This window comes from Spermophilus citellus, assembly GCF_964194105.1.
Source record: "Spermophilus citellus genome assembly, chromosome: 4".
NCBI classification, from domain to species: Eukaryota; Metazoa; Chordata; class Mammalia; order Rodentia; family Sciuridae; genus Spermophilus; species Spermophilus citellus.
In genome coordinates this window covers 151,256,704-151,283,865 of record NC_138185.1, presented here as the reverse complement: position 1 = coordinate 151,283,865, position 27,162 = coordinate 151,256,704, and the positions used below count along the sequence as shown (strand labels likewise).

At 41.0% G+C, this 27,162-nt stretch overlaps 2 protein-coding genes across 2 annotated transcripts in view; one reads left to right on the top strand and one right to left on the bottom strand.

Moving 5' to 3' along the window:
- ATG14 (autophagy related 14) overlaps window positions 1–18,453 on the top strand; it is a 44,586-nt gene extending 26,133 nt beyond the window's left edge. Inside the window, exons 7-11 of the mRNA XM_081289029.1 lie at window positions 2,488–2,717; window positions 3,885–4,006; window positions 5,207–5,293; window positions 5,376–5,461; window positions 11,033–18,453. Coding sequence (XP_081145155.1) covers window positions 2,488–2,717; window positions 3,885–4,006; window positions 5,207–5,293; window positions 5,376–5,461; window positions 11,033–11,339 — 832 coding nt within the window. The 3' untranslated portion in view covers window positions 11,340–18,453. The remainder of the gene's footprint in view (window positions 1–2,487; window positions 2,718–3,884; window positions 4,007–5,206; window positions 5,294–5,375; window positions 5,462–11,032) is intronic.
- A 140-nt stretch (window positions 18,454–18,593) lies between these two features.
- The window catches only part of FBXO34 (F-box protein 34), a 95,306-nt gene continuing 86,737 nt past the window's right edge, over window positions 18,594–27,162 (bottom strand). Inside the window, 1 exon segment of the mRNA XM_081289028.1 lies at window positions 18,594–22,369. Within this exon segment, the coding sequence (XP_081145154.1) occupies window positions 20,230–22,369 (2,140 nt within the window). The 3' untranslated portion in view covers window positions 18,594–20,229.

The following is a 27,162-nucleotide window of genomic DNA, read 5'->3' as shown; positions in this document are numbered from 1 at the left end:
GAGGTCTAATATTTGCTTCCAGGTAATTTGTTATTAGTAAGAGTTAACAAATAGAAAAATAAAAGCACAGATTTTAAATAGAGCAGAATAGGAAGTTCAGAAGCAAACTCTACCAGGACAACTTGGACCAGTGGGGAGAAGTTGGATTGTCCAAAAATTGATACAAGGACAGCTGGCTAAACCTTTGAGAGGTAGAAGCTGGCTAACTAAAACCTTATGCCAAATTAAATTCTGATGGGTCAACAATATTAACGTTAAAACATGTCACATTAGAAAAAAAACTAAGGCCCTGTTCCAGATTTTAGGAGACCAACAACTGAATGCAGTGTGTGATCCCATATTGGATCCTGGGCCCACAAAATGCTATCAAAAGGCTAATCAGAGCTACAGAGTTGAGTAGTCTGTTAGATGAGTTCATAGTATAGTAGCAGTGTTAATTACCTAGTTTTGATTATTGTATTTTCCTGGGTTGATAATTTGGGGAAGTTGAGTGAAGTGTATGCAGAAAAACTTTAAAATTCTTGCAACTTTCCCATAAGATAGAAATTTTCTCAAGAAGAAAACATGTCATATGTCACATAATGACTCTTCAGTCAACAGATTACATATCCAACAGTGGTCCCATAAGATTATGTCACCTATTGATGTTGTGCTGTCTTAATTTGTGAAGTACATTCTTTGATGTTTGCACAGTGATGAAATTGCCTAGTGATAGATTTCTCAAAACATATCCCCTTTGCTGAGTGACACATGACTGTGTTGTGTACTAGAAGAGAAAACATGGTGAAGAATTTTCTCTTCTTCTGTGCCTGTGCTGGTTTATAATCATTTTTAAACTGTGTATTTTGCAGGTATAATATTTTTACTGTTTATTATATTTAATGTACCTATAATATTTAAGCTGGTTATTTTGAAGTTATCCATCCATAAAATAAGATTTTCATTCATTTGTATTTCTCTATACTTCTTTGAATGGAGTAGAAAGAGTTAGAAGTATAGTTTAGAACTGGCCACAGTATCCCAGCCCCTAGTCTCATCTGTGATAGCAGCAGGAGTTAACCTGGTGGTGGTATGTTACACAGAAGGAAAAGAGATTGAGAATCACTGGCCACAAGGACAGAATATTAGCTCTGAAGGCCCTTCTCAGGCTGCTAATTGCTTTTACTACACTATCTTTTAGCACTTTCTTTTTGCATCTTACACACCAACCAGTCCAAACAGCTCTGTTCCCGAAGCACACTGTTTCTTTGCCCTCTTTGCATTTGTACCTGCTGTCCTTCTCATGGTTGATTTCTGTTCCACGCTTTAGGCTAGCAGTTCTTAAAAGGTGGTACATGGACCTCTGCAGATCTAAGACCCTGAAGGGAGTCTGTGCTATGTCAAAACTGCCTTTATAGTAATACCAATAAGTTTTCCTTTTTCACTGTGTTGGCATTTGCACTGGTGGCTCAAAAGCCATGGTGGGTGTGAAAACCTCTGGCAGGAATACTAAACTGTAGTAATAGTCATTATAGTCTACTGTATACTTGCAGTTATTAAAAACAGGTAGTTTCACCTAATGTCTTCAGTGCAGCAGTGAAAATTATTAATGTTATCATATCTTGACCTTTTAGTGCACATCTTGTTAATGTCCAGTAGGATGAAATGGGAAGTGTACATAAAGCACTCTAGCTGCATACTGAGGAACTAAGAGTTAGCTCAGGGGAAAGCACTTGAGTGAGTTGCTTCTTTCTTGGGATACTATTTTTACTTGAAAGAACAACAGAAAGTCTTGAATATTAAAAGAGATTTTTCAAAAGGGTGAGATAGGACTGGGGATATAGCTCCATTGGTAGTGTGTTTGCCTTGCATGCACAAGGCCATGGATTCAATCCCCAGCACCACAAAAAAAAAAAAAAAAAGAAAGAAAGAAAGAAAGAAAGAAAGAAGAAAGAAACAATATAACTTTACTAATTTTTTGTTTTGAAAAATATTTTTTTACATAAAACTGCTAACGTCTAATGGTTTTTTTCCCCAGCTATAATTCATTTAGGTGTTCAAGCAAACATTAATCCAGCAAGTATTTATTGAGCATTTAGTATTTCCCAGTGTGTGTCAGCTTTGTTGTCACTGGGCTTACTACTTTTTAATGAACTAACTTAAAACTTTACTCATTTTTAATGTCAAATACAATTAAGTATCTGTATTCCAACCCAGATAAGCAAAATTTATTTGAGATCCTAAAAGTTTGTAAGCATGGGAAGGGGTGTTGGAGCCACATTCTTTGAGAACTGAATGTCGGACCCTAGCTCACAGTGCCATCTTCCTCACATTGTGTGACCTTCTATGTCACTTTGATCATCTTCTCTGATGGTAAATACTTGTCTATATTTCAGTTGAAGTCCTGTGCTTACAGGCAACTCTTCAGTATTCTGCTGTGTGTGGCAAGTGTATTGCCTGCCCTCAGAAACCCTATCTCTTGAAATCCATGTGTCTCCTGATTTTCAGAGATCCTGCAGATGTGTCTTCCGAGAGCGACAGTGCCATGACCTCCAGCACTGTCAGCAAGCTTGCCGAAGCCCGGAGGACAACTTACCTCTCTGGAAGATGGGTCTGTGATGATCACAATGGCGACACCAGCATTAGCATTACAGGGCCGTGGATTAGCCTTCCTAACAATGGGGACTACTCTGCCTACTATAATTGGGTGGAAGAGAAGAAAACAACACAGGGGCCCGGTGAGAAACGAAATATCTTTGAAAATTTGTGTGTATCTTAATTGGTGTAAAATTTACATAATTTTAAAGTGAACAATTCAGTGGTATTTAGTACACACACCATTGTGGCACTAGCATCTCTGTTTAGATCTTAAAACATTTCCGTTACCCCAAACTCACTCCATGACATGAAGGTATCATTCCCCCCTCCTCCTCCCCCCAGCTCTAGGCCACCACTAATTTACTTTCTACCTATAGACAGCCTGCGCAGGACAGCTCATAAACAGAATCATAGAATGTGTGGCCTTTGTGTCCACTGCTTTCTCTTAGCTTCCTGTCTTAAGGTTCACATTAAGGTATATATCAGTACTCCACTGCTTTTTTATGGCAAAATAATCCATTGTATGGCTAAACCACACTTTGTTTATTTAGTTTGAAAGCGTGTCTGTTTTTAAATATTTCACTTTTAGGGGTTAATGTTGCTTGATTTATATAAAAGACCTTATTTTTAAGAAGTGTATTTAGCCTGTTAAGTTTCATTTTTAGTTTATCACTTTGTACCATGTTTGTTTTAGTAGTCCTAAATGGAAATTGAAATATTCCTAATAGTTTGAAAAATCCTGCACCTTATATCTGGTGGAGAATTGTTCATTTATTCATTCAGCTCACATTTAGAGAGGAAGGGCTATGTCATGCACGGTGCCAATTACTAGTGATAAAAGGTGACTAAGACAGGTGTGGCCCTTTGCCCTTCTCTGGGGAGACAGGAAATGGTTTTTTTCACCAGCTATAATTCATTTAGGTACTCAAGCATACATGAATGGTCAGTGGCACCATACACTGAGAGGGTGCCATCAGGAGCCAACAGCATGGGGGTACATATAAAGGAAAGGCCTCTCTGGGGTGACATTTAAGTTGGGATTGTTTGGGTGATAACAAAATTATCATGTCCAAGCAAATTAGACTTTAATTTTATTTATGTCTGGCCTGTTATACTCATTTGCTTATGTTGCATTTCATTCAGCAAACAAACAATAAAAATGAACCATTTATGTCTGGCCATGGAGTAGGAAGTAAAAAGTTAACAGTGATGTGATGGTAAAATTACAGATCATAAAATCTCGACCATTGAATATTTTTATTGAGGTTAAAGTTGTTGTATAAATAAGTCTTGCTTTTGTCCTTTAGACATGGAGCATAATAACCCTGCACACACCATTAGTGCTGCCTTGTGTTACGCCACACAGCTGGTCAACATTTTGTCTCATATACTTGATGTCAATCTTCCTAAGAAGCTGTGCAACAGGCAAGTAGTTGAAGGTGGTGATCTTATCCTTACTGTGGCTCTCTAGAGTTTCTGATTAATTTAAAAATCTGTATACAAATTTGTTTGACAACTGCACATGAAGTCTGAGAAGACCACAGAGAATTGTTCCACTTGAAAAAATAACAAAAGGAAAAATCAGGATATTCACAAGATATGCTGAGATCCTCATATATATGTATATATAAGAGATGGATAAATTGTAAAAGTTGGGAGTTTTTGATTTTGTATTTCTTTTTAAGAAAAGAAAAAATTAAAATTTTAAGTATTTTAAGATATAGTTTACCCAGTTCCCTTTAACATCTTCCTCCCATCCTCTAGGTAATTGCCCTCGTATTTCATTTCAAGCAGATGTAAACTTCTTACTATCTCTCCATAAACACAAAGATAGCATGCCAAAGTGTTTTGCATTTATATGTTTTTATTTATGTAACACATAATTATTGAACACCTATTGTGTGCAGACACTGGGCACTGGAGTACCTTGAAGACAAAAACAGTCCCTACCCTCTTGGAACTTACATTTTAATGAATGGCATCAATAATAAACAGTGTGTGAGGTGGTGATACATGCTGTGGAGAACAATGAAACAGGATGAGAGAGGGGATGTGGCTGCAGGGAAGGGCTTTCTGCATTTGAGTGGGCAGGAATGTTGGCACATGTGAGCGTAAGGGAGGAAAGGAACATGCCATGGGGACCCCTAAGGAAAAATGCAAGGTAGAGATGGCAGGTGCAAAGCCCTGGGAGGCATGAGTGTTAAGAGCCATGGAAGCAGAGGGCAGCGGGGAGCTATTGTAAGCTTTGGGCTGTCGTTCTGCATAAGTTGGCAGTTGCCAAGGTTTCCCTTCTTTGCATATACCAAGGTCCTACCAGTCCCCTGTTAAATAGTGCTTCAAGGAATAATCTCGTACATTTGCCATTTCCTGAGCGTGCAAGTATTTGCGTAGAATGAATTCCTGAAATAGAATTACTTGTTTAAAGGGTCCACACATTTGTAATTTTGTGTGGATGTAGAGAAATTGCTATTTACGAGGACAGTACTTTATTCTTAGAAAGTTTCTGTTAATGGCAATTTACTAAAGAGGCAAAGGACACAGTATGTGTTATATTGAACTCTTCAAAATGAACACTTGAACATAGAATTTCCTCAGAAAAATAATTTACAAATTGTTTTTTAACAGTGAGTTTTGTGGAGAAAATCTCAGCAAACAGAAATTTACTCGAGCAGTGAAGAAACTCAATACAAATATCCTTTATCTTTGTTTTTCTCAGGTATGGAAAATATGCTGTAAATTAAATTTTTAAAAATTTGTTGCATAGTTGAAAATATTAACCAACTCTTTACTTTTTCTAGCATGTAAATTTAGATCAGTTACAACCACTGCATACCCTCAGGAATTTAATGTACCTGGTCAGTTCAAACTCGGAACACCTGGGCAGGTAAGAAGAGTGCGTGTTGCTTTTCTTCAGGTATGTTTTTGTGACTACATTGAAGTAGAGGTATCGTGAACTGGCAGAGTACTCCCTGTTCTCCAGTCCCCAGTCTTCCAAAAAAGACAAAAAGTGTACAGTTCTTCACTGAATGAAACAATAGCTATCATCTTTGAACTTTTATGGTCCTCTTGCACTCATTATTCAGAGAAAATTAGCATCAAACATATGTATTACCTAAAATGCAGTAGAAGAACCCAAATATTCCTGGGATAGGCCCACCTTGTGCTTTCCAAGGACCAAGTCTCTCAGTCTGGAAAAGCTTGAATTAGATGAGGCTCATCTTTGCTACCCCTGCTCTAGGTTCATACCCTTTTTTCCTTGCTCTAACAGTATACATTTCTGCTGAGATGGGCTATGGCTAATGTATTCACACTTTTGAAAGACAGCTCAAAGAAAAATAGGATTTGTGGTAGATGATTTTGTACAATTGTAGGCTAATATAAGTGCTTTGAGTGTTTAATATAGGCTAGACTAAGCTATGCTGTTTAGTAGATTAGGTATATTAAATGCATTTTTAACTCAGTATTTTTAGCTTATTGATTTATTGGGGTATGACTCCATTGTAAGTTGAGCATGTGTTTATTTATTTATTTATTTATTTATTTTTTAAGAAAGAGAGGGAGATAGAATTTTTTTTAATATTTATTTTTTAGATTTCGGCAGACACAACACCTTTGTTTGTATGTGGTGCTGAGGATTTAACCCAGGCTACATGCATGCCAGGCGAGCGTGCTACCGCTTAAGCCACATCCCCAGCCCTTGAACATGTGTTTAAAGAAAATGAATAACTTTTTACTCAGTGTGTTTCCTGACTGCCCGCTAGGCAGTATGAGGAGTGGGACTGAACAAAAGAAGGGCTGAGGCAGTGATATCCCTTATGATTTTTTGGGGGGATAGAAAGGCTCAGAATTGCAGAAATGCCACTTCTTCCCAAAAGGAAAACTGATCAGCATTTCAACAGATATTTCATGGAGTTTGACAAGCTCATTCTAAAGTTCAGCTGGAATCATACTCTGCAAGGAAATTTGGGAAAAAAATTCAAAGGGATGGGCTTGGCCCCTTTGAAAACATAATATAAAACTAATCAAAACAAGGTGGTGTTAGCATGCAAAAGGGTATAGCAGTTAGAATGAAGAGTCTCCAAACAGATCTTTATATATGTGTAATATATATAAAATAGGGGTGGCAAGTTGAATCAGATATAGTATTGGGTCAGTTGGTATTCAACTGGGGAAAAAGTTGGATTTATACCACATTCCATATACAGAAATAAATTCCAGATGATATAAAAGATGTTATTTAAAAAAAAAAACTAGAAAGGACAATGTTCCATAATCATAGGGTGGGGAGAGAATTCCCAAGCAAGCCACAAAACCCAAAATGTAAAGGAAAGGAGTTTGACTAAATGTTCACTAAAAAGTAAAGGTTTAGTAAAAGAGATATCATTAACAAAGTTAAAAGACCAATGTCTTTTACACTTGCAACCTGTCTAATAGGCAGCAGATTAAATCTAGATTACAGACCAATAAAAGAAAGATAAACAACCAAATAGAAAAAATAGACAAAGAATTCAAAGGGTTACACAAGAGAGATGTAACAAAAAAAGTTTTCAGCCTTAATCAAGAATAAAGAAATGCTAGTGATGCGCGGTGGCGCATGCCTGTAAACTCTGTAATTTAGGAGGCTGAGCAAGGAGAATCACAAGTTGGAAGCCAGCCTGGGCAATTTACAAGACCCTATCTCAAAATTTTAAAAAGGGCTGGGGCTGTAACTCAGTGTATAGAACAACTCTTAAGTTCAATAACCAGTACTGCAAAAAATAAAAAATAAATGCAAATTCAAAATATGTTTCCATATTTCAACCATCATTTAAGAAGATGGAAAGAACTAATGATATTCAACATGGGAACTGTTAGGAAGCAGGCAGGCATACTCCCACCCATGGTTACTTTGGAGGGTCCAAAGTTTCCTATAGGCTTACCTTTCAGTCACCTCTTCCATTTAGAGGGCTATGCCCTGCAAAAGGACAAACATCTGGCTGACGGTCGCATCTGAGTTCACAGCCTGAACCCATGGTCAGGATAGAGCTACTGAACTTCCCAGTTGGAATGAAGGCCTACAGGAATGTGGACAGAGCCTGGTTGGGACTTCCTGTTTCCATGCATTTGGCAGAACCAAGGATCCTCTTCTGAATCAAGAATTAAACTTGTCTTAGAATGAATTCAAACTTGCAAAATTTGCAAAAACAAAAATAGCAAAGACTCATATGCTGTTTACCCAGATTCACCTATGGTTAAACAGAGTCCCCCACCCCTTTTTAATAGAACTTTCATTTGGGGGTTTCTTGATGTTTTCTCAAAATCAGATGTGGGGCTGCCATTCTGCCTGAGTGGGTGTCTCCTTCAGGACATCGCATCAGGAGGCAGCATCCACCTGTTCCTGGCTGGGGATACTCACTCGATGCCCAGTCAAGATGCTTTCCAGTTCCCCACTGTGTACTTCTATGTTTTTCCTTCCTTGCAGCTAATAAGCATTCTGTGGGGGAAACACTTCTTGCCAGAATTTCCCCCTGGACATAAGTGTCAGTTAATGGATTTTCCCTGATCTCGTCTTTATGGTGGTGGTGCTTACATTAACACATCATTTTCAAATAAGATGTTTTGCATAGGAGACTTTTAGAAAGCCAAAAAGGTCAGTTTGTTACCTTACTTGATAGAAAAACTCCCTACAGCAGCATCATAATAAAATGAGTAGTCTGGCTTCAGGGTCTTGAATAAAATCATAGTAATTATTCAGCTAAACTACAAATTAAACAATCCTATAATCTTTATTTCCTAAGACATTAAGGGAAGAAGAATGCATTCTTTCACTGCTTGGTTCTCCTCCAGCTCAGGGGATGTCAGGCCACAGAAATAATGGAGAGAAGCAGGCAAGGGCTCTGTCCTCCTCCTGTGGCTTCTCAGGAACATAGGTTCCTGAGAACCAAAATTATTCCAAACTGGCTGCTTTAGGGATCTTCCATTTGTTTATCATTTTAAGTACTTCTTGGAGCACTTGCTCCATGCCAAGAAGACTCTGCCCTGGGGGGTTCCAGGCAGAGAACTGGAGTCTAGTTAGGCTCCCCCAGGAAAGACTCTGCCTGGAAGAAGGGCCCTTTCCTCCTGTGTCACTTTTGCCTGGCTCCTGGGACCTGTGAAAGGGTATCTAGGGACAGTGGCAATCCCAGGCTGAGAGGACTTCAGGAGTAGATAAGGTAGCATCAAGGAAAAACAGAGAACAGGCTGAGCCTCCAAAGTTAGAAGGAAGAGGATATGGGCGAGTGTTAATTTTGGCTCCTGCCTAGGGATGCTATGGGCCCTTAGATGGCAAGGTCTAGTGTCTAGGGGGGTAGGGGAGCCCAAGAATGTGTTCAAAATGTGAACATTTTTAGTAGGCAGATGCCATGAGGAGGAGGTAGCTCTCCAGAATGAGGCAGATAGGAGGTCATTGGGTAAGGCCCTGAACTAGAGTGGACCTTCCAGAATGTAGAGGAGGGGAGAAGTCCTAACTGGCCTGTTTTGAGATTGGTTGACTGGCTCAGATACCTAAGAAGATGAGTCTGAGCCATTAGTTACCCTCCGACTGAGAGATTGGGCAAGCAATGGCATATTTGGGAGTAGAACTTAGGAGAATAGCTTACCAAAGAAAAAGGGAAGGGAGAAGAGTTTTGAGTGTAAGGAGAACCTTAAGGAAACAGATCTGCAGAGCTAAAGTACCAGCTTCAGTGCTCATTTAGTGAGGGAAAGATGTATTTTGAATACCAGGGATTGAATTCTGGCATTTAACCACATCCCCACCATGGCTTTTTTCATTCATTCATTTATTTTTTTATTTGGCGGCGGGGGGTGGGTGGTTGAACTCAGGGACACTTGTCCACTGAGCCATATCCTCAGCCCTATTTTGTATCAGAGACAGAGTCTCACTGAGTTGCTGAGTCTGGCCCCAAACTTGTGATCCTCCTTCCCCAGCCTCCCAAGTTGCTGGGTTTATAGGTATGCACCACCATGCCCAGCCAGGGAAAGTTTTAAGAAACCTCCCTCTGGTCACTCCCTCCAGCCCTTGCAAAATGACTTCCAGGCAGGTGAAAACCTAGAAAGCTTGTTTTGAAGAGCTCTTCATAGGTTGCTCACAGGAGACCAAGAAGAAAAACCCTACAGGTATATCTATTTAATTAATAGTTGTCCTAAAAACATTACCTGAAATATCAATGTTAGCTGTTGCTGCTCTATTCCAGCTGGGAAGTAAAGTTGTCTTAGAAGAATAAGAGGTGTGGACCCTGGAGAAAGTAAGCCAGAAGGTGTAGCTTTAGTGCAGTACACAGGAGACAGACCTCTAGCCCTTTTATCATTCTAGACTGGAAAGAATTTTGGATCACAGACAAAATATGGCTGGATATTTCTCATTGGTTGTTTTTGTTAATCTATTATTTTCCCCCTAAGTAATTATCAGTGAAACTCTTAAGTGAACTGAGGCCTCCTGTGCTTATTGGCAATAGTAGGAAGATAGGGGATACTGGAGGGACTCAGTTCTGCTCTTCCCTGGACTCCAGGGATCATGGGACAGGGTGGCTGCCCAGTGCCCCCAAAGCACAAACTGACATACATTTGAAGGGAGGCAAGAAGCAGAAAGGTCCATCCCACTGTGTGGCACCGAGGAGCTGGGCAGGATGAGCCCTAAGGAAAGGTAGGGGCCTTTGGGAAATAGTTTTCTCCTGAAATGCCGTATATAAGCAGGCCTCACTGCAGATGAATATGTTCTAGATAGTTTTTGTCGTTCTGTGTAACAAACATGTCTTTGGAAAATCATGAGTCAATATTTTCATGTGTGTGCAGGAGCTTGACCATAATCCAGAGAAGCTGCTGACCTGTAGACAACCACACCACTTAGCTTTTTTGAGTCTTAAGAGATTTTATAATTTGGGGCTTCCATAAGGCAGGGACTATCTGTATAGTTTCCTTTGTATACCACTAAATAATATACCAGAGTATGCATCAAGAGACCATTTTTGTCGGAATTGTATCATCCATGCATAGTGCACTTATTAAAAATTGGAAGCCATAGTTTGGACCCCCAGCATGGACTGTGTCTATGGATGGGTTTTCTTTCTAACCAGGAAATACATAAATACAGTAGGTAGAATTGAGGAAAAGTGGGGTATTATGATTTTATTACTTACTTGGATGGCAGTCGGCATTTGGGTAAAGAAAACAGTTGTGTAGCCTCTTTTTTATACTATAAAGTATAAAAAAGGGCTAGGGATGTGGCTTAGTGGTTAAGCACACCTGGGTTCAATTCCTGGTACCAATAAAACAAAAAAACAGTTATAGATCAGCTGTGAGTGCTGTGTCAACTTAAGAAACTGTGTGGTGATGGGCTCTGGGTCCCTTGGTCCTGTTGGGTAGGGTCTTAGGCAAGACTGCATCTAACCTCCTGGAAATGGTAATTGTCTAAAAGTAGTCCCTCACTGTGTGCACATAGGTCGGGACCTTTTGAAGTGCGAGCAGACCTTGAGGAGTCCATGGAATTTGTGGATCCTGGAGTTGCTGGAGAATCAGATGAGAGTGGAGATGAGCACATAAGTGACGAGGAAACTGATCTGGGCACAGACTGGGAGAACTTGCCAAGCCCCCGGTTCTGTGATATCCCTTCCCAGCCTGTGGAAGTCTCCCAGAGCCAGAGCACCCAGGTGTCCCCACCCATTGCAAGCAGCAGTGCTGGCGGGATGATCTCCTCTGCTGCGGCCTCGGTGACTTCCTGGTTCAAAGCTTATACCGGACACCGTTAATAAGTATGGACTCACACATGCCAGATTTGTACCACAAAAGCTCTCCCACTGCACTCTAGGGAATCCTGTTTAGTTAAGATAGTGCCTGGAACAAAAGGAAGTTAAACCATTGTTTTAAGCAGGGAGAAGAGCATTTTTGCTTGTGAGGTAGCTGTGATGGTGACCGACATGCTTATGATGTAGAAGAGGGCACAAAGGTTCTTCTGTGCAGACCTGTGCACATGGTTGGTGGTGTTTGTTGAAGTAGTTTTTCTGGGTACCATCTGGTCCCAGGCCCTGCAGGCCTGGTCAGTGAGCTGGTCCTAGTGATGCTAAGACTTTTCCTGACACTACTTTCTAAAGGTAGGTCGAACCATAAGGAATTGGTTCCTCATGAGGACTTGAAAGAAAAACTGAATTTTTCTGCCATCAGTTTTTGTGCGGAGAATCTGTAGGCAATTAGAAATATTTTCTTTGTAACTTGGTCATCTTTGGCTTTTAGATCAAGGATTTTGGTTCTTGTTTGGGAGGGGGTGGTTTTTTGAGGGAAAGGAGTAGTTTATTTAATTTGTGCTGCTCCATTGTAGCTTTTCACATTCCTGCTTTCCTTTCCTTCCACACCAAAGAAACTAAGGTCTTTTTGTTCTGTAGGACCCACATCCATGAACAGAAGAAATCCTGGCTGCAATAATGTCTTAGAACAAGTTTAAACTATTTTCTTGTAGTCTGAGTGGAATTAAGCTCATTCTTACCTAGGTTATTGAATTCCTGCCATCCATGCTATGTTCATTCTTACATGGAACTTACTTTCTGTGAACGAAAATAAGTCATTAAGGCCATTCATTCCTGTGTGTGAGCTTACTGCCTATCTAGGCACAGGTTAAAAGCCACTTAGTTAAGAGGTCTTTTGTTATTCTCGCAGTTTGTTTCGGAGGGATTTAGTAGATGGCACCACAGTGTTTCCAGGGAAAACCATCCTGCTTGTTTCCAAGGTGTGTGTGGCTCCGAAAGTGCTGCCTTTGCCCAGAATGCAGAGCACATCCTTGTAGCTGGTGCTGCTCTTCTCTACCCTGGGGAAAGCTCAATAAAGAACTTGCCCTCACCAAGAGATCATTTCCAGCTAATGTGTTTTGTCATTCTCCTAGTGACAATCTTACAGAAAACTATAATGAAAGAGGCATTATGTACAAATATGTAAGTAGTTTATTTTTAATAACTGCAAAAAAAATCTTATGTAACTACAAAAGAATCCTATCAAATTTCTACTAGACATTATTACCATACCATATCTTAGTGTGATTAGCATGATAGTACCTCACATAAATCATTGGGGGGTTCGCCATGCCCTAGCTTCTCATTATAATTATTATAGTTGATACTCCAAATCCGAGGTGCTACTCCTAGCCTTGGCTATTGGTATATTTGGTGTTTGGTGGAGTTTTGGGTAGAATTGCAGAAGGGAGTTTACTCCTGTTTAGGAGTCCCAAGTTCCCTGGCTCTAAGAATTTTCCACTTGTGAGGAAACACTTTTTTTCATCTTGTGGGTTCTTATACAGCTGGTCTCTCTGTTTTAAGTACTCAGCTTTGTGATTCTTGGGCTTGTATTTTACCATCCAGTTCTGGTATTCATAGAGTGGATATGGTAGAATGAACAAATACCAAATGAATTTACAAACCATGAATGAGATGAAGCTAAAGAATAGAATTCAGAGATTACAAACTCATGTCTAGAGTAATTGAACAAAACAAGGATGTGAGAAATCTAGGGATTGATTGATAAGATATATTTTGTTAGTATCAACTAGAGGCACTTTATGTTGGGTTAAATGATCAAACCTTTTAAAGGTTTTGAACACCAACAAACTGGCTTACACTGCTGAAATATTTGGGGTTACATTATTTTGCACTGGATCCATCCTGTAAATATTCTTAAATACACATTTCAACCACTTTTTCTACTCTTTTTGCTGCTCATTAAAGTCTTTCATGTAGGTGCCAGAATCATATAAACAACTTTATAAAAAAGCTGGTATTTTTTTTTTAAACAAAAAGCCATAGAATTTGGTCATGTTTCCATTTTAAAATGATTTATTGAAACAAGGTAATACTACTAAAAACCCACAGGCACCAAATAGGGTGCTTTAAATGGTCTTGCAAAAGACATTTTTAGGTAATGGAATAAAACTTAAAGTTTTGCACTTCTGTAAATTAAGGGGGAAACAGTATGTCACCACTGGGTATGGTAGACAGGACTCACTTAAGTACTTGTGTGTAATTTGGGAAAACATTCGGTGGCATGTTGTTCAAAGAACTAGTGTCTAAGAATCTTCTCTCAGTGTCATGTTGCAGGAATTTCCCGTTGCTCTGCGACTTCCAAACAGTTTGAGTCATACAAATGTTTTCTAAACTTTTATTGTATTACTGCAATAAATCTTTTAACATTACTTTGCTAATGTCTTTTTCAAACTTACTTCAACTACTACATTGAGGGTAGCAAGAATGAAAGCTAGTGGGGGATACACACACACACACACACACACACATTTTTTGGGGGGGCAGGTAAGGAAAAGTGTTCTGTTAATACATTCATTAATTATATATCATGGTGGTATTAATAACAATTCATCCTTGGCAAGCTGAGAAAATTGATTGCTTACCAGTTTCTTTGGCAGCCATAGTATGTGTGTGACTTATAATAATAATTTGGTTTTTTACAACAGACAAGAGTGGGCCTCCAAGGTACCCACATGCAACCAGCAAGAAAAAAATGTTAGAAGAGACTGAGTAGTTTTGAAGGATTCCGCTCCCCACCCACTCATGGTACTTTTCAGGTTATCATGGAGAGAGGATAACAAGTGGCTGCTTTAGAAGAGCCTGGCCTGCCAGGAGAAACACTGAGGCACTGCTACCATGTCACTTCCGACCCTTTAATTGGAGTAGGCCATCCAGGAACAGGAGGAATAGGCAAGGAAGTGAAAGGCTTCTCCAACAGGCTGTGAGAAATTCCCCATCCCTAGAGTTATATAATGGTTGATGCAGGAAGCACAGAAAATTTGCAAGTGGACTCGAACAAGCCATCTGCACCTTAGTTGTGAAACTCTCAATAAGGAAAACCATCATCTCCCCCCATTCTGAGATCTGGTGAGGAAAAAAAACTGGAAAGTTACATAAATGAATTTTTTTTAAAGGAGCAACCAGTGGGGAAAACTCAAAGATGTAAAATAATAAGAGCCATATCAGTGATTTTTTTTTTTTCATGAGCTTTTGTAGGAAGGAGTCATAGGGAGAGTGGAAATGTGATGGAGACTTTAGCCCATCAGGGGAAAATTGGCAGGAGCTATTTAAGGATACCAGGTAAGCAATGAACAGGCTAGAGTCAGGTGAGTGAAAAATCCTCAGGGGTTGTAAAGGTCCTGTGGCTGAGGCATTGATTGATATCTCCTTATCATTGTCCCTTATCCCCACCATCCTTGTGTATGCCATTTTAGAATTTTCTGTATGACTTTAAGATGAGGACTAGAATTTGAGGAAAGTGCTTTCCTGCCCTTCCTAGCAGCTTATTTTCTGGAATATAAGTGCTGTGATTTGTGATTATTAGATGGGAAGAGGCATCTCCAGCATAAGGTTGATTAAAGAATGATAGGAGCAGAGCACCTGTGATCAGCAATTTAATAGTTGCCTTCCAAATAGGGAGGACTATGTCTAGTGACCGTGGGGAGAAACACCTATATTCTGGTGCAGAGGCCATTGGTACTATCTTAAGGGAATTCTGCTACCCTTCTTGATGGCCTTTGAGTGCCATTCCACCCACTACAGCCTGAGCATTTAGAGTTCACCATGCCAGAGCCCTTTTGTGCTTCCATCTCTCCAGATCCTTGCTACCCTGTTGTCCTTTGAACTGAAGAATCAACATCACCTGAAAGCTTGTTAGAAATACAGGTTTTGGGGTACCATCTCAGACCCACTGTCAGAATCTCCAGCAATTCACCTGTGCATTAATGTATAAAGAACACAGATATAGAGTTGCAACTGTCAGATGGAAATAATGTAACCCCTATATGTGGCTCTCATTTAAAAGCTGAGAAACATGTAATTTATAAAGTGTTATTCAACATTCTCATATTGAAAAAAAATGGATACCTGGTTAAATATTTTATAGTACATCTCAAATGGGACTAGCCAATTTCAAGTGTTGAATAGCTACCTGTGGCTAGTGGCCTCCATAGGATGGCACAGCTTTTGCTAGAGTTTAGTGAGCACCTTCTCAATTATGCATTAAGGGCCTCCCAAAGTTCATCAAGTTTAGGAAACAGGTTCTTTCTGTTGGCATTTCAGTTCTTTCTCCCTTCCCAGCTGCAACTCTAGTGGCTCTGCTCCCCTTAAATAGCACAGGGTCAAAACCACCATCTAGAATTGAGGCACTGCTACCATGTCACTCCCATGGAGAGGAAGGATGACTCCTTGCTGTGGTTTTGCTTAAACGAATTTGATATAAACACTCTGGACATCACCCAGGGTGCATAACCACAATGTTTGCTCCTCCCATGAGTTTGTGCAAACATCAGCTATGACCACAAATTTCATAGTGAGCATTTCAAAAGGGACTGCACCTTTCCAGCACAGGTACTTCCACCAACTCAGAAGAGATTGCAACACTAGCTTAACAATGAACCCAAAGGAAAGATGGGGCTAGAAAGGATCTGATTCCACAGGTGCCTGACACTGCAGTAGAAAATACATTTAAACACAACATAGTAACTGATATTTGGCTTAAATAACTAGCTCTTATTGTTGCCAACTGCAGTGTATAGAAGAGATTTGGTACAAGGTGGTGACAAGTCCCTTACAGTGGGAAAAGCTTAGGACAGACCCCTGAGGTCATGCCATAACCATCAGCCTGCAGCTTTTGGCAATAACAGAGCCTAGATTATACCAAATGCTTGACAATGACTGTTAAAGAACCTCTCCTCCCCTCACCCATGGGTGTTATGGGAGCTTCCCTATATACAAAATGCTCTCATGTGACCAGCGATGAACAGAGGAAGATCACCCAAGACCCCCTCTGTCCCCCACCTCAAGCTTCTAATCCTAGATTGAAAATTAATAGTATTGCTCTGAACAGCACAAACCTGCCAATACCCCTCACATTAAGAGCGTCACTAACAAGGCATGCAGACATTTTACAGAGGGTGTACCACATGAGGCACTGAGGGTAGTGGTACAAACTAGTGGTTTCCAAGTCAGTGCAGTGGTCAGAGGTTCATATGCAGTAATATATAGGAGGGGCATGTGATGGTCTATATGCACAGAGTTCTGGAAGACAACTGGTCCACCATGGTGAGTGGACGTATGGGGTGGATCTCACAAGGAGGTACTGCCACAGTCTGGGTGGGCACAATTCGTGAGCCATTTATCAAGCAGGGACGAACTTCAGTTTTAGAACACACGCTGCACCATGCTACCTCTTCAGGAATTCCCTCAGAGACCAACTGCCACCACAGGCTCTTCCTGCCCTTTAGGCCGATTGGCTGGGTCATGTGGGCGGAGCCAAAGAATCCCCCAATGAGCAGCTCCGTGGTCTGAAAGGGCGGAGGGAAACAGCCCAATGAGCATTACCACAGAGGAGCCAATGGGCTGGAAGTTTGCTGGGACTGCGGTGAGCCAATCAGCTGGAGGTTTGCTGGCACCGCTTGGGCTGTGGCTCTCAACAAGGAACCTCCTAAACACAGGGGCTCAAGGCTTAGGCAGTAACTGTAAGGATTACTTTAACAAAAGCCTGAAAAAGCAAACTTTAATCTTAAGCTTTTGTTCCTTTGTAATTCACACATTCCTTGTGTCTCTGCTCTCATCTGCTGGACAGGGGAAAATTAAACTGCCCCAGGGATAAATTTCTCTGATTTTGGTTTTTTCTTTCAAAATGGCCAAATGAGGTCTTGACACAGGAGATGGGAGAAAGACAAAGCCAGAATATTAGAGCCTAAGCAAAAGCTGAAGGGGAGGTTTCCTTTGGTGTGTATGGTGAGGGTCTAGGGTCTTTGCCTCCCTAGCCCCTTCTTTGAAGTCTTAGGCTCCTATAGTAATGCAGGAAAGTAGCACTGTACCATGATAGGAAGTATTTTCACCAGCTTGATACTATGGGGCCCTGAAACAGTCTCAAAGTGGGCTGCTACACTTGGCTAGAAATGAAGCCCAGCGAGTGTGTCTCTGATGCCACCTGCTAAAAATTTCTACCACCCACAGAGAGCACTGGGAGCTAGGTCTTGGCATACAGTCAAAACAGGTCAACAGTGTTTTTTGAGGGCCTCAAGTACTGCAGCCAAATGGGGATGGGGCATTCTTGCTGTGCCTCTGCTCTCAGGCAATTCAGTCCCTTACGGTCAGCTTTGTGTTCTCTGTGATAACCAAATCAGGAGTGGCTGACTTATGAAGACCAACCCAGAGTTGTTTATCCTGTGTCCACATTGGGCACATGGAAAACCACAGATAGCAACAATGACAGCTGACATTACTGGACACTTCACATGCGGCTGAACATAAGTCCTGTGTATGTATTATCTTCTTTGATTCCCAAATTATGAATCACAACAAACTTATTAGGCACTTCTGAGGTGCACTGTTCACTTGAGCCAGGAGACTCTAGGATTTAGAAGCATTTTTCAACCTACCTCAGCTGGGGTGAGGCAAGAGGAAAATCACAATCCCTCAAAGGCAAGGTGAGCTGTTCTAGGTCTCCTCTTGGTCCTGTGTCACAGACAACTCTCATAAGCCTGCAGGCCAGCCTAACATGGTGTATGCCTGTCAGGGGAAAATTTGCTGAGAGCATCAAGAGACACTGTTTTAGTACCCGCTTTTTGGGGAAGAGCGCGGTTATCACTAAGAAACCAAAATAGATTCCAATTTGTAAGCCACTCTGCCCACCCTCTGCCTCAGCCACAGGTTAACGTGGCTGAGTGTGATTCTGGCCAAATTAATATCCTTCTTTAAGACCCTTAGAATCCTCACTCATCACTCTCCCATCTGTTCTTCTAAACCCTGCAGCTTCCACGGGCTGCAAGGATTTTTTGGTGAGCACTTAATATCAAGCCAACCTAGCTTCCCCCCTGCCCACACACACACACCGCCAAAAAAAAAAGAACCTTTTTTTTTTTTTTTTAAATTGGTGCAATTTTTTAAATCGGTGCTTTTAGATTCCTCACCGATCACAACTCTGGGGCCTAACTTCTTTCCCATCCAGCCCCAGCAAGCATTACATGACCATGGGCCTGAAGAGATCCTAAATGACTTCTAAAATGATTATACCTGAACACCTTGTAAGGATATCTTAGGAAACATGGTAGGTGCTGGGCAGACAACAAATTCAAAATGTGTTAAAAGACTGCAAAAATTTAAGCTTGTATAATATAATAAAGGTGCTGGGAATTGAACCTAGGAGTACTCTACCACTGAGCTACATCCCCATCCTTCCCACTTTTTTGAGACACGGTCTTGCTAAACTGCCAAAGCTGGCCTCCAACTTCTGATCTTCTTGCCTCAACTTCCAGAGTTGCTGAGATTACATGTGTTCATTACTGTACCCAGCGGAACCCCACCCCCATCCCCACATGCTGGGGCTGGAACCCAGAGCACCTTGCAAATGCTAGGCAAGCACTCTACTACTGAGCTACAGCCTAAGGCCCAAGTAGTCTCTTCTGTGGCAGGAAAAAAAAAAATTTTCTCTACATTCCCCACCAACTCAAAAAAACTTACAAAATTTCTTCCAACTCAATCCACAACAACCTTCTTTAGCATTATAGACTTTTTTTTAATTTAAAAAGGATAAAGAAATCTTTGCAAAACATTTCTTTTAAGATGCATGTTTATTGAAGTTAAAAAAAAATTGTAACCAGACAGAAAGGATAAAGTAGACAAGAATGTTATAATCTGACTATATAATATTCTCTCATTCTTGGTGGATCACTAAAATATAACAAGGAATTGTTCTCTATGCTAATTTTAAGGTTGTCCAGTTAAACCATTATTTGGTATCCTTTCAACAGGTTAACCTCTTAACTATTTAGAGTTTCTTCTCAGAAACATTCATATATTATACAGGGAACATTCATAGTTTGAGAAACATTCATATTTTATACAGGATGTACAAACTTTGAGACAATTAAAAAAAAACACAATTATAGCCGCAACACTATCCTAGCTGCATTGTGGTGATTATGCTTTTAAGTCAGCTCTCCATCATATACAACTGTATTTTAATTATGTTATTTACAGAGGGGCTAAAGCACTCATCTAAAGATAAAGGCGCTCGGGTTTAATGTGCACTTTCACAGCCCTATGAAAACACAACCATTATATACACTGTAAACACCACAGGGCATGAAATCCATCTTCAATCACAAACATCAATCTCACAGGATCAAGCATACAAGGTCTAGGGTAAGGTGCCTGACTCTTCCTTTTTAGGTATACTTATCATCCAAGGGTCTGTTTTTTCATAGGACACTATTCACTTATTTCATATATGGTGCCAGTGCTGGAAACATTTCTGGAACCTCTGGGAACTGCCTGCAGAGTCTGCAGTGAACTCCTCTCAATGTCCTTGATGGTGGCAAGCCGTCATCCTTTAAGGAAGGTTTTGATGACAGAAAACAGGCATAGTTATTCGCAGCTGAGTGGATCAAGCTGTGGGATACCACCCTGGATCAAATGTTGAGGCGCCACTATAAAACCATGAGACCATTTTTCTTATACAGCTGGTAAGTTCAGAGTTTAGAAAAATGCCTGAGTGATGGCAGTCCTGAAGGAGTAAGTACAGACTCCTAGAGTGATAACTGAGAGGCAACACTCGCGTGAACAGTTTATCTAGGTGTTTTGTGGTTTAAAAGATCAGTCCTTTTTGTTGCCTCTCCCCTGGACTTTAGTATTCCTCTTCAGTTTCAGTCCCTTTTGCTTTCTTATGGATTGCCCGATTAAAGCTGTGGCACGCAGGGACCCAGTGATTGTCATGAAGCCCCAGCTTACAGCCAGGAAAGCCCTTCTGAGACCGGTGGCAGCACATCCAGTACCCAGGCCCATAGGGCAATGCTTGGCAATAGGGCTTGGGGTGCCACCGGCACAGGGACACATCCCCTTTCACATATTTTTTCTTGCACTGCTTGCATGGGTCTTCTCTGTAGCGTGGATCTCTAACCCAGCGAGAATCTGCTGGCCTGATGTTGTAGTACTCAATAATGAACTTGAAATAGCAGCAGGTACATTTAAGAGCTACTAAACTCCTGGTGGGAAGTAACCTGAAGATTTTCACCATAATGTGGTGAGGCAGAAATGCCATGTACTGCTGAGGCTCCAGAAGCTGCTGGATTTTAAACCTCGTCTCCAGAAAGTCATGAGACACCTGCTTCTTCCAACTGGAGGCTTCAAGTACAGGTAACGTACCTTCCACTGCAGAAATTGGTGGTGTAAGTGGCTCAACTGAAACACTTTTCTCCTCAGATGCACTGTCAACTTGAGCAGCATCTTCAAGCTGGCCTGCCTCTGAAGACTCCTGTGCTGTGCTTTCGTTCAACTGGGAACAGTCTAACTGGTGTTGACCAGATGGCAAAAAAAACAACATCCCTGGAAGTGGCTCCTCATGGGAATTTAAACTAGAAGGCTGGGCTTTCTCTACCTTTGACACAGTGATGCTGATGCACAGATATTCTTTTCTTCTCTGATCAGGATTTTGGTTAGTAAGAGGCACAAGCTCTCTACTCATACAGTTGACAGCATCTGTGGGCAATTCAGTGGCTTGGGGGTAGGTGTGAGAAGAAAAAGGTAATCCGTCAAGTTCATCTGTCATTTCCACATCATACCTGTTGTTGTTTTTCACAGCAGTACGTTGACCTGGCTCTAATTCTGCCCTGTCCAAGTGGAAATTCACACCTGCTGGCAATGAGGGACAGCTCTGAGAAGCACTATCCCAGGCCTGGTCCCCCTTAGTAGAACAATGGTCAGCTGTTGAGGGACCACAGTCTACAGACACCGACTGCATGGGAGTATCAGGTGCCTCCAAGATGCCTTTGTTTGTTTTGCTTTCATCAGCCCGAGTGCTATTTGCAAGCAACACCCTGCCCACATTTCGACGGAAGCTGTTATTCCGCGACAGGTTTCCAGGCTCACGCTGGCTCTGCTGCTTCAGGCACTCGGACTCCAACCTGGCTACCATGTCTAGGACACGGACTGGTTCGCTCTGTGGTTCGCCAACCTCAGAATTTCCCCTTTCTGTGGGTTCTTCACAAGCTCCTGGGGCAGAGAATGGGTCAGGGGCAGGAGGCATACTTCTAGATTGGCCAGAAAACCTCACAATGGCAGGTGAGTTTGTGCAGTTTTTCGCACAGCTAGCTAGCAGAGCACTGGCTCTTTGTTCAAGGAAGGCAACCATCTGTATAACCGACAGAGGTCTTCCAGCATAGACTGCATCTCCACTGTCACTTACATAATGCACAGAACAGTGCTCAATGCCACATGCAAATGGCTCAGGCTGGTAGCACCTGTTATTGACATCCCTCATTCTTTCTAACTGTATCTTTTTTTTAAGATCCCCTGATTTTTTCCTTCTTTTAGTAGCTCTCCCATCAATATCCCAAGAGCTTTTCACTTTCATAGATCCTAACCTGTTGCTACACTGGTGAGCTGCAAAGAATGCAATTTTCTCCTTGGTATTTCCAGGTTTCACAACAGCCCAGATATCAAGTGGCCCTTCTCCTTCTTCACCCTGGTGGATTGTTGCAGGTGGCACATTCTTTTTAGTTTTGACATTCAAGCTGTTCTCTGCAGAGCTCTTCCCACTCATACTGCACAGAACATTTGGAGAAAGGATCCCAAAAGGTTTTCGAGATGATGCTTTGCTAAAAGAAGTTGAAGGAAAGACACTTGTTTTCATATAGCTAGCTTTGCATTTTTCATCATTTACAGCCTTTTGATGGCTCATAAGAATTCTCAGAGTGTCCCTGCAGACTTCCAGAGGACGCTCTTTCTTCTGGAGTTTCCAGTATGGCTTTAGGTGCATAACACAGGCCCTATAGGAAAGAAATACATAATTGATTGAGACCAATTTTTTAAAAGAAGTTTCTTCTATAACTTAGGCTCAGATAGTTCTAGCAAGTAAAAGAAACACTTTCTACTGTTTACTAAATCTTCAACACTCATTTCAGCTAGGTTTTTCTATGGAGGGGGTACTGGGGATCGAACCAAGGGGTAGCTTTACCATTGAGCCATATCCCAAGTTCTTTTAATTTTTTACTCTGAGACAAGGACACACTAAACTGCTTAAGGCCTCTCTAAGTTGCTGAGGCTGGCCTCAAACTTGTAATCCTCCCACTGTAGCCTCTGAAGTCACTGGGATTATACGCATGAGCCACTATATCCACCGTCAGCCAGTTTTTAGTGCACAGATCTATTACAACAAAAGTAAAATAACCACTGTTCATTGTGTATCAGCCAGAAAATAAATTGGTTTTGGCCGATGAGTTTCAGAAACACATATTCACGTGTTATGCATTAATCCTTTAAGAAAGCTAAACTTACTGAAAATACTTGATAGGCATAATACAAAAGAAAGGAAAGTATAAAAGGAACTTCTCCATAATGCTTAGATTTTTAAACACTTTTTCCAGGTCATCACAACTAACATTTTATTGGTTGTGTATCAAAATGTATTATATTGCTTTCTAGACTATTCCCAATAATACTATTTAGATGTATACAACTTTTCACTTGTTTGCTTATCCATCTATTTGCTTATCCATCTGTTAGTCTTGATTATGTAAGCACTTAAATGTCAAATTTCCTACAGATATCTTAAACCACATAGAATCTATAAATCCTTATTAATTCTAAAACCCATGTGATCTAGTTCAGAAAAGCTGCCATGTTTTGTACTTGACCAGGGATAGATGGGAGCCAGAGGCAGACACACCCTGGTAATCTCAGCAACTCAAGAGCCTTAGTCAGGAGGAAATCAAGTTTGAGGCCAGTCTGGGCAACTTAGCAAGACCCATCACAACAAAATTTAAAGGGCTGATGACATGGATCAAGTGGTAAAGCACTCCTGGGCTGAATGCCCAGTACCGCCCCCCCCACACACAAAAACACTCAAATACACAAAAACTAAAATAAAAAAATAAAGAGATGGGTACCAGTTCAGAAAAGAGAAAGCAAGATGATTACATAACAAAGACCTGTGTTCTAGGCCCTACTTATCACTGATTAGCTAGATAGTAAGGTGATTTTTACCATGGGCAAGTCACTTTCTCCCTGGGTCTAAGGTGAAATGTTAACTGAGGGGTTGAAATATTAAATAATCTAATGATCAGGTCAAGCCCACTGCTACACACACACTTTGGATGGAGGAAAGAGGTTTTCCAGGGATGTCTGGTCTGCAAAATAAACCTATTAACCAAAATAAAGATGTGCAGTCACAGGCTGGTGGGACTGAAGCCACAGCACCTGTAGGTCTAAGCATAGGGAATTTTTACCTACTCTGGACCACTGCAACAATCTTAGCTTTATGTTTTGGGTGACTTGGCATTCCTCTCAATTTTCTCTGTAAAAAACCAAGTGGCAATACTGTGGCAGCTCCTGCATAACTTCTGTCAGACATCAGTGTTGACTGTCAAGGAGGAAAAGTAAATATGTATGCTATTCTGCATTGCACAAAGTAATTAACTGGTTCAAGTTTATCCTTCATTTCAACTTGTAATTCCATGAATCCAGTCTCAGTTAAAAGAGGAAATGTGGATATGCTGTCTTCTAGCCACATAAAAAGAAAGCTTACATTTAATGCTTACATTACACACACACACACACACACACACACACAGACACACACACACACACAAAGTGTTTTTAAAAAGATACCCCTAAAATAAATAAATATGTGTATGTGTGTACTGGGGAGACACAATACTGTCCAGGATGGAATTCAGGGGTGCTCTACCACTGAACAACAAAATTTTTTATTTTCAGACAGGGTATCACTTAGTTGTTGAGACTGGCCTTGAACTTATGATCCTTCTGCCTCACCCTCCCAGTCCCTGGGATTATAGGCATATGCCACTGTTCCCAGCTAAAATCTTATCAGGATCTTTCTGATCTTTGGCAACTTATATCTTAACCATCTGTAGTGATCTTTCCCTTTTCTGCACTATAGCACTTTTTAAATAGATATCTATAATTATATTTTATAATTTAATTTCCAAACAGGACTACTCAGAATTTTTCAAGAACAAGATGATTTAAAAATGAATAAAAGAGACACACTGAATGCTGTCTCATTTTGCCAAATATTTTCGGGTTCTTCATATCCCTTCAACCACACTATAAGTAAAATGGAAGAAATGAAGGTTGTTGGGGTGGGAAGGGGACAATAAATTCTCACACAATGATCTCATTACAGTGTGTCTATGAATAAATTTAAACTTTAGCAATATCTGCTGTTCTGCATTGCACAATATGTTCTCTTCGCCTTCCTCCCACACACATTATTTTAAGTGCCATTATCGACAGACAGGAACAGTAAAAAGAAACTAATTAGGGGGGCTGGAGATGTGGCTCAAGCGGTAGCGCGCTCGCCTGGCATGCGTGTGGCCCGGGTTCGATCCTCAGCACCACATACCAACAAAGATGTTGTGTCCGCTGAGAACTAAAAAATAAAATATTAAAAAAAAAAGAAACTAATTAGGGAAAGTTTTGTTTGCATTTAACCAGTAAAGTCAGCTCAAATGGCAATTACTTGTATACATGGTTATAACAAGATGAAAACAGGACAGGATCCCAGGGAAAGAAGTGGGAAAGCAAAGGTACAATAGAGGAGGAGAAAAGCCAATAAAGATACACAATCTAGGTGACTGCTGAAAAGTAGGGGTGATTCTGTAGGGCCCCTAAAGAAGGCACAATGTTTTGACACTTGACTGCATCCTCTGCTGATTGAAAGCTGACTGGTATGTTAATGTTACCCTTTCCCTTGCTGGGCTTGAAAGGTCCTTAGGCAGAAAACAGATGCTGGCAAAACTTAGGAGAAACTGCAAAAATCTGAGTTTTGGTTGAAATCAGTGGTGGACTAGAAGGACATGATGTACAGCACCAGGAGTATCTGCTACAAAAAGCCACAAAAACAAAAACTTTAGCCAGGTGTGGTGGCGCATACCTGTAATCCCAGCAGCTTGCAGGGCTGAAGCAGGGGGATTGAGAGTTCAAAACCTGCCTCAGCAACTTAGCAAGGCCCTAAGCAACTCAGCAGGACCCTGTCTCTAAATAAAATACAATAAAGGGCTGAGGATGTGGCTCTATGGTTAAGTGCCCTTGGGTTCAAGCTCCAATACAAAACAAAACAAAGCAAAACTTTTAACAGATTACACCAGATGGTAGCACATTCCTCCTCACACCCACCTCAGCTCCTACCAGATAAGCACAATGGAGGAAAGTTTCAGTTGTTTCCATGGTTGCAAATCTTCATTATTTATTTTGCAGTACTGGGGATTGAACCAAGAGGTGCTCTTATCACTGAGCTACATCCCAAGCCCTTTTCATTTTAAGTTTTGAGACAGACTCACTAAATTGTTGAGGGTTTCCTCGAACTTGGAATCATCCTGCCTCAGCCTCTCCAATCACTGGAATTATAGGCATACAGCACTAAAATTTAATATACTTAAATTTTAAAAGTTAACTATAATGAAACTCCACTCTCTTGCAATTAAATAAAATGCATATTTATAGCACCTACATAGCAGTGTTCCTTAGACTTCCAAAAAGGCCCATGTAAAAATAAAATTAGGATCCCTGGGCCCAATGAATCAGAATTTCTAGGATTGGGCTCAGAATCTGTTTTTAACCTTAGACTGAAGTTGGAAGGAACATTGGTGGTCACTTGCTAGAATCAATGCAAGAGGGTCAGTGGGGCTCTGTATCTGGGCTGGGATGCTGGGCTACAATAGGAATTAAGTGGAGATGTCCATCCAACAAGAAGCCAACCTGGCCAGACACAGTGATGCACACCTGTAATCCCAGAAATTTAAGAGGCTAAGTCAGGAGGATCACAAGTACAAGGCCAGCCTGGACAACATGTTGAGATCCTGTCTCAAAACAACAACAACCAAAAAAAAAAAAACTTTAAGGACTAGGGATGTATAACTCAGTGGTAGAGCACCCTAGACTCAATCCCCAGTGCTGCAAAAAATAAAGATAAAAAGAATCTTGAAACCATTCCTACTAGTTGGTAGCCCATCAAGTCAGTAACCTGAGTCAAGTCTGAAGTAACTTTAATCTCTAGCACAACTGTTAGACTTTAAGCAGCCCTCTTATCTCTGTAGCACTGTTGCTAGCTATAGGAAAGGCTACCCTCTATCAATGCAAAGCAAGGTGCTGGGCCCACTCCAGCCAACCTCTGAGCTTCACTCCTGCTTTGCCCTACTGCACTTGTTACTTTGAGAGCTTGTTCACAGAACCATTACCACAGGACCAGATAGGTGAAGGCCAAGTCTCCAATAAACGTTCATTTCCTTCTACCTACTGATCAGAAATTTACTATCCATTCTAGAGCTGTGTATAACTTCTGCCAGTTTTTGTTGTTTTGCTACAGTTATAAGTTAACAATAAACAGTTGTTGCTGTTTCGAGAGAAAAGTAAACAGACAATTACAACAGAATGTGTAATGTCATTTAAGTGTACAACAAGTGCTGTGAGAGTCCATGTGGGAGAGAGAGAAAAGGAGTGTTCATGAAGGAAATGAGGGGCTGCTAGCATCAAGCTCAGTCTTTTATTTTTTTGTACCAGGGATTGAACCCAGGGGTACTTAACCCCCGAGTCACACATC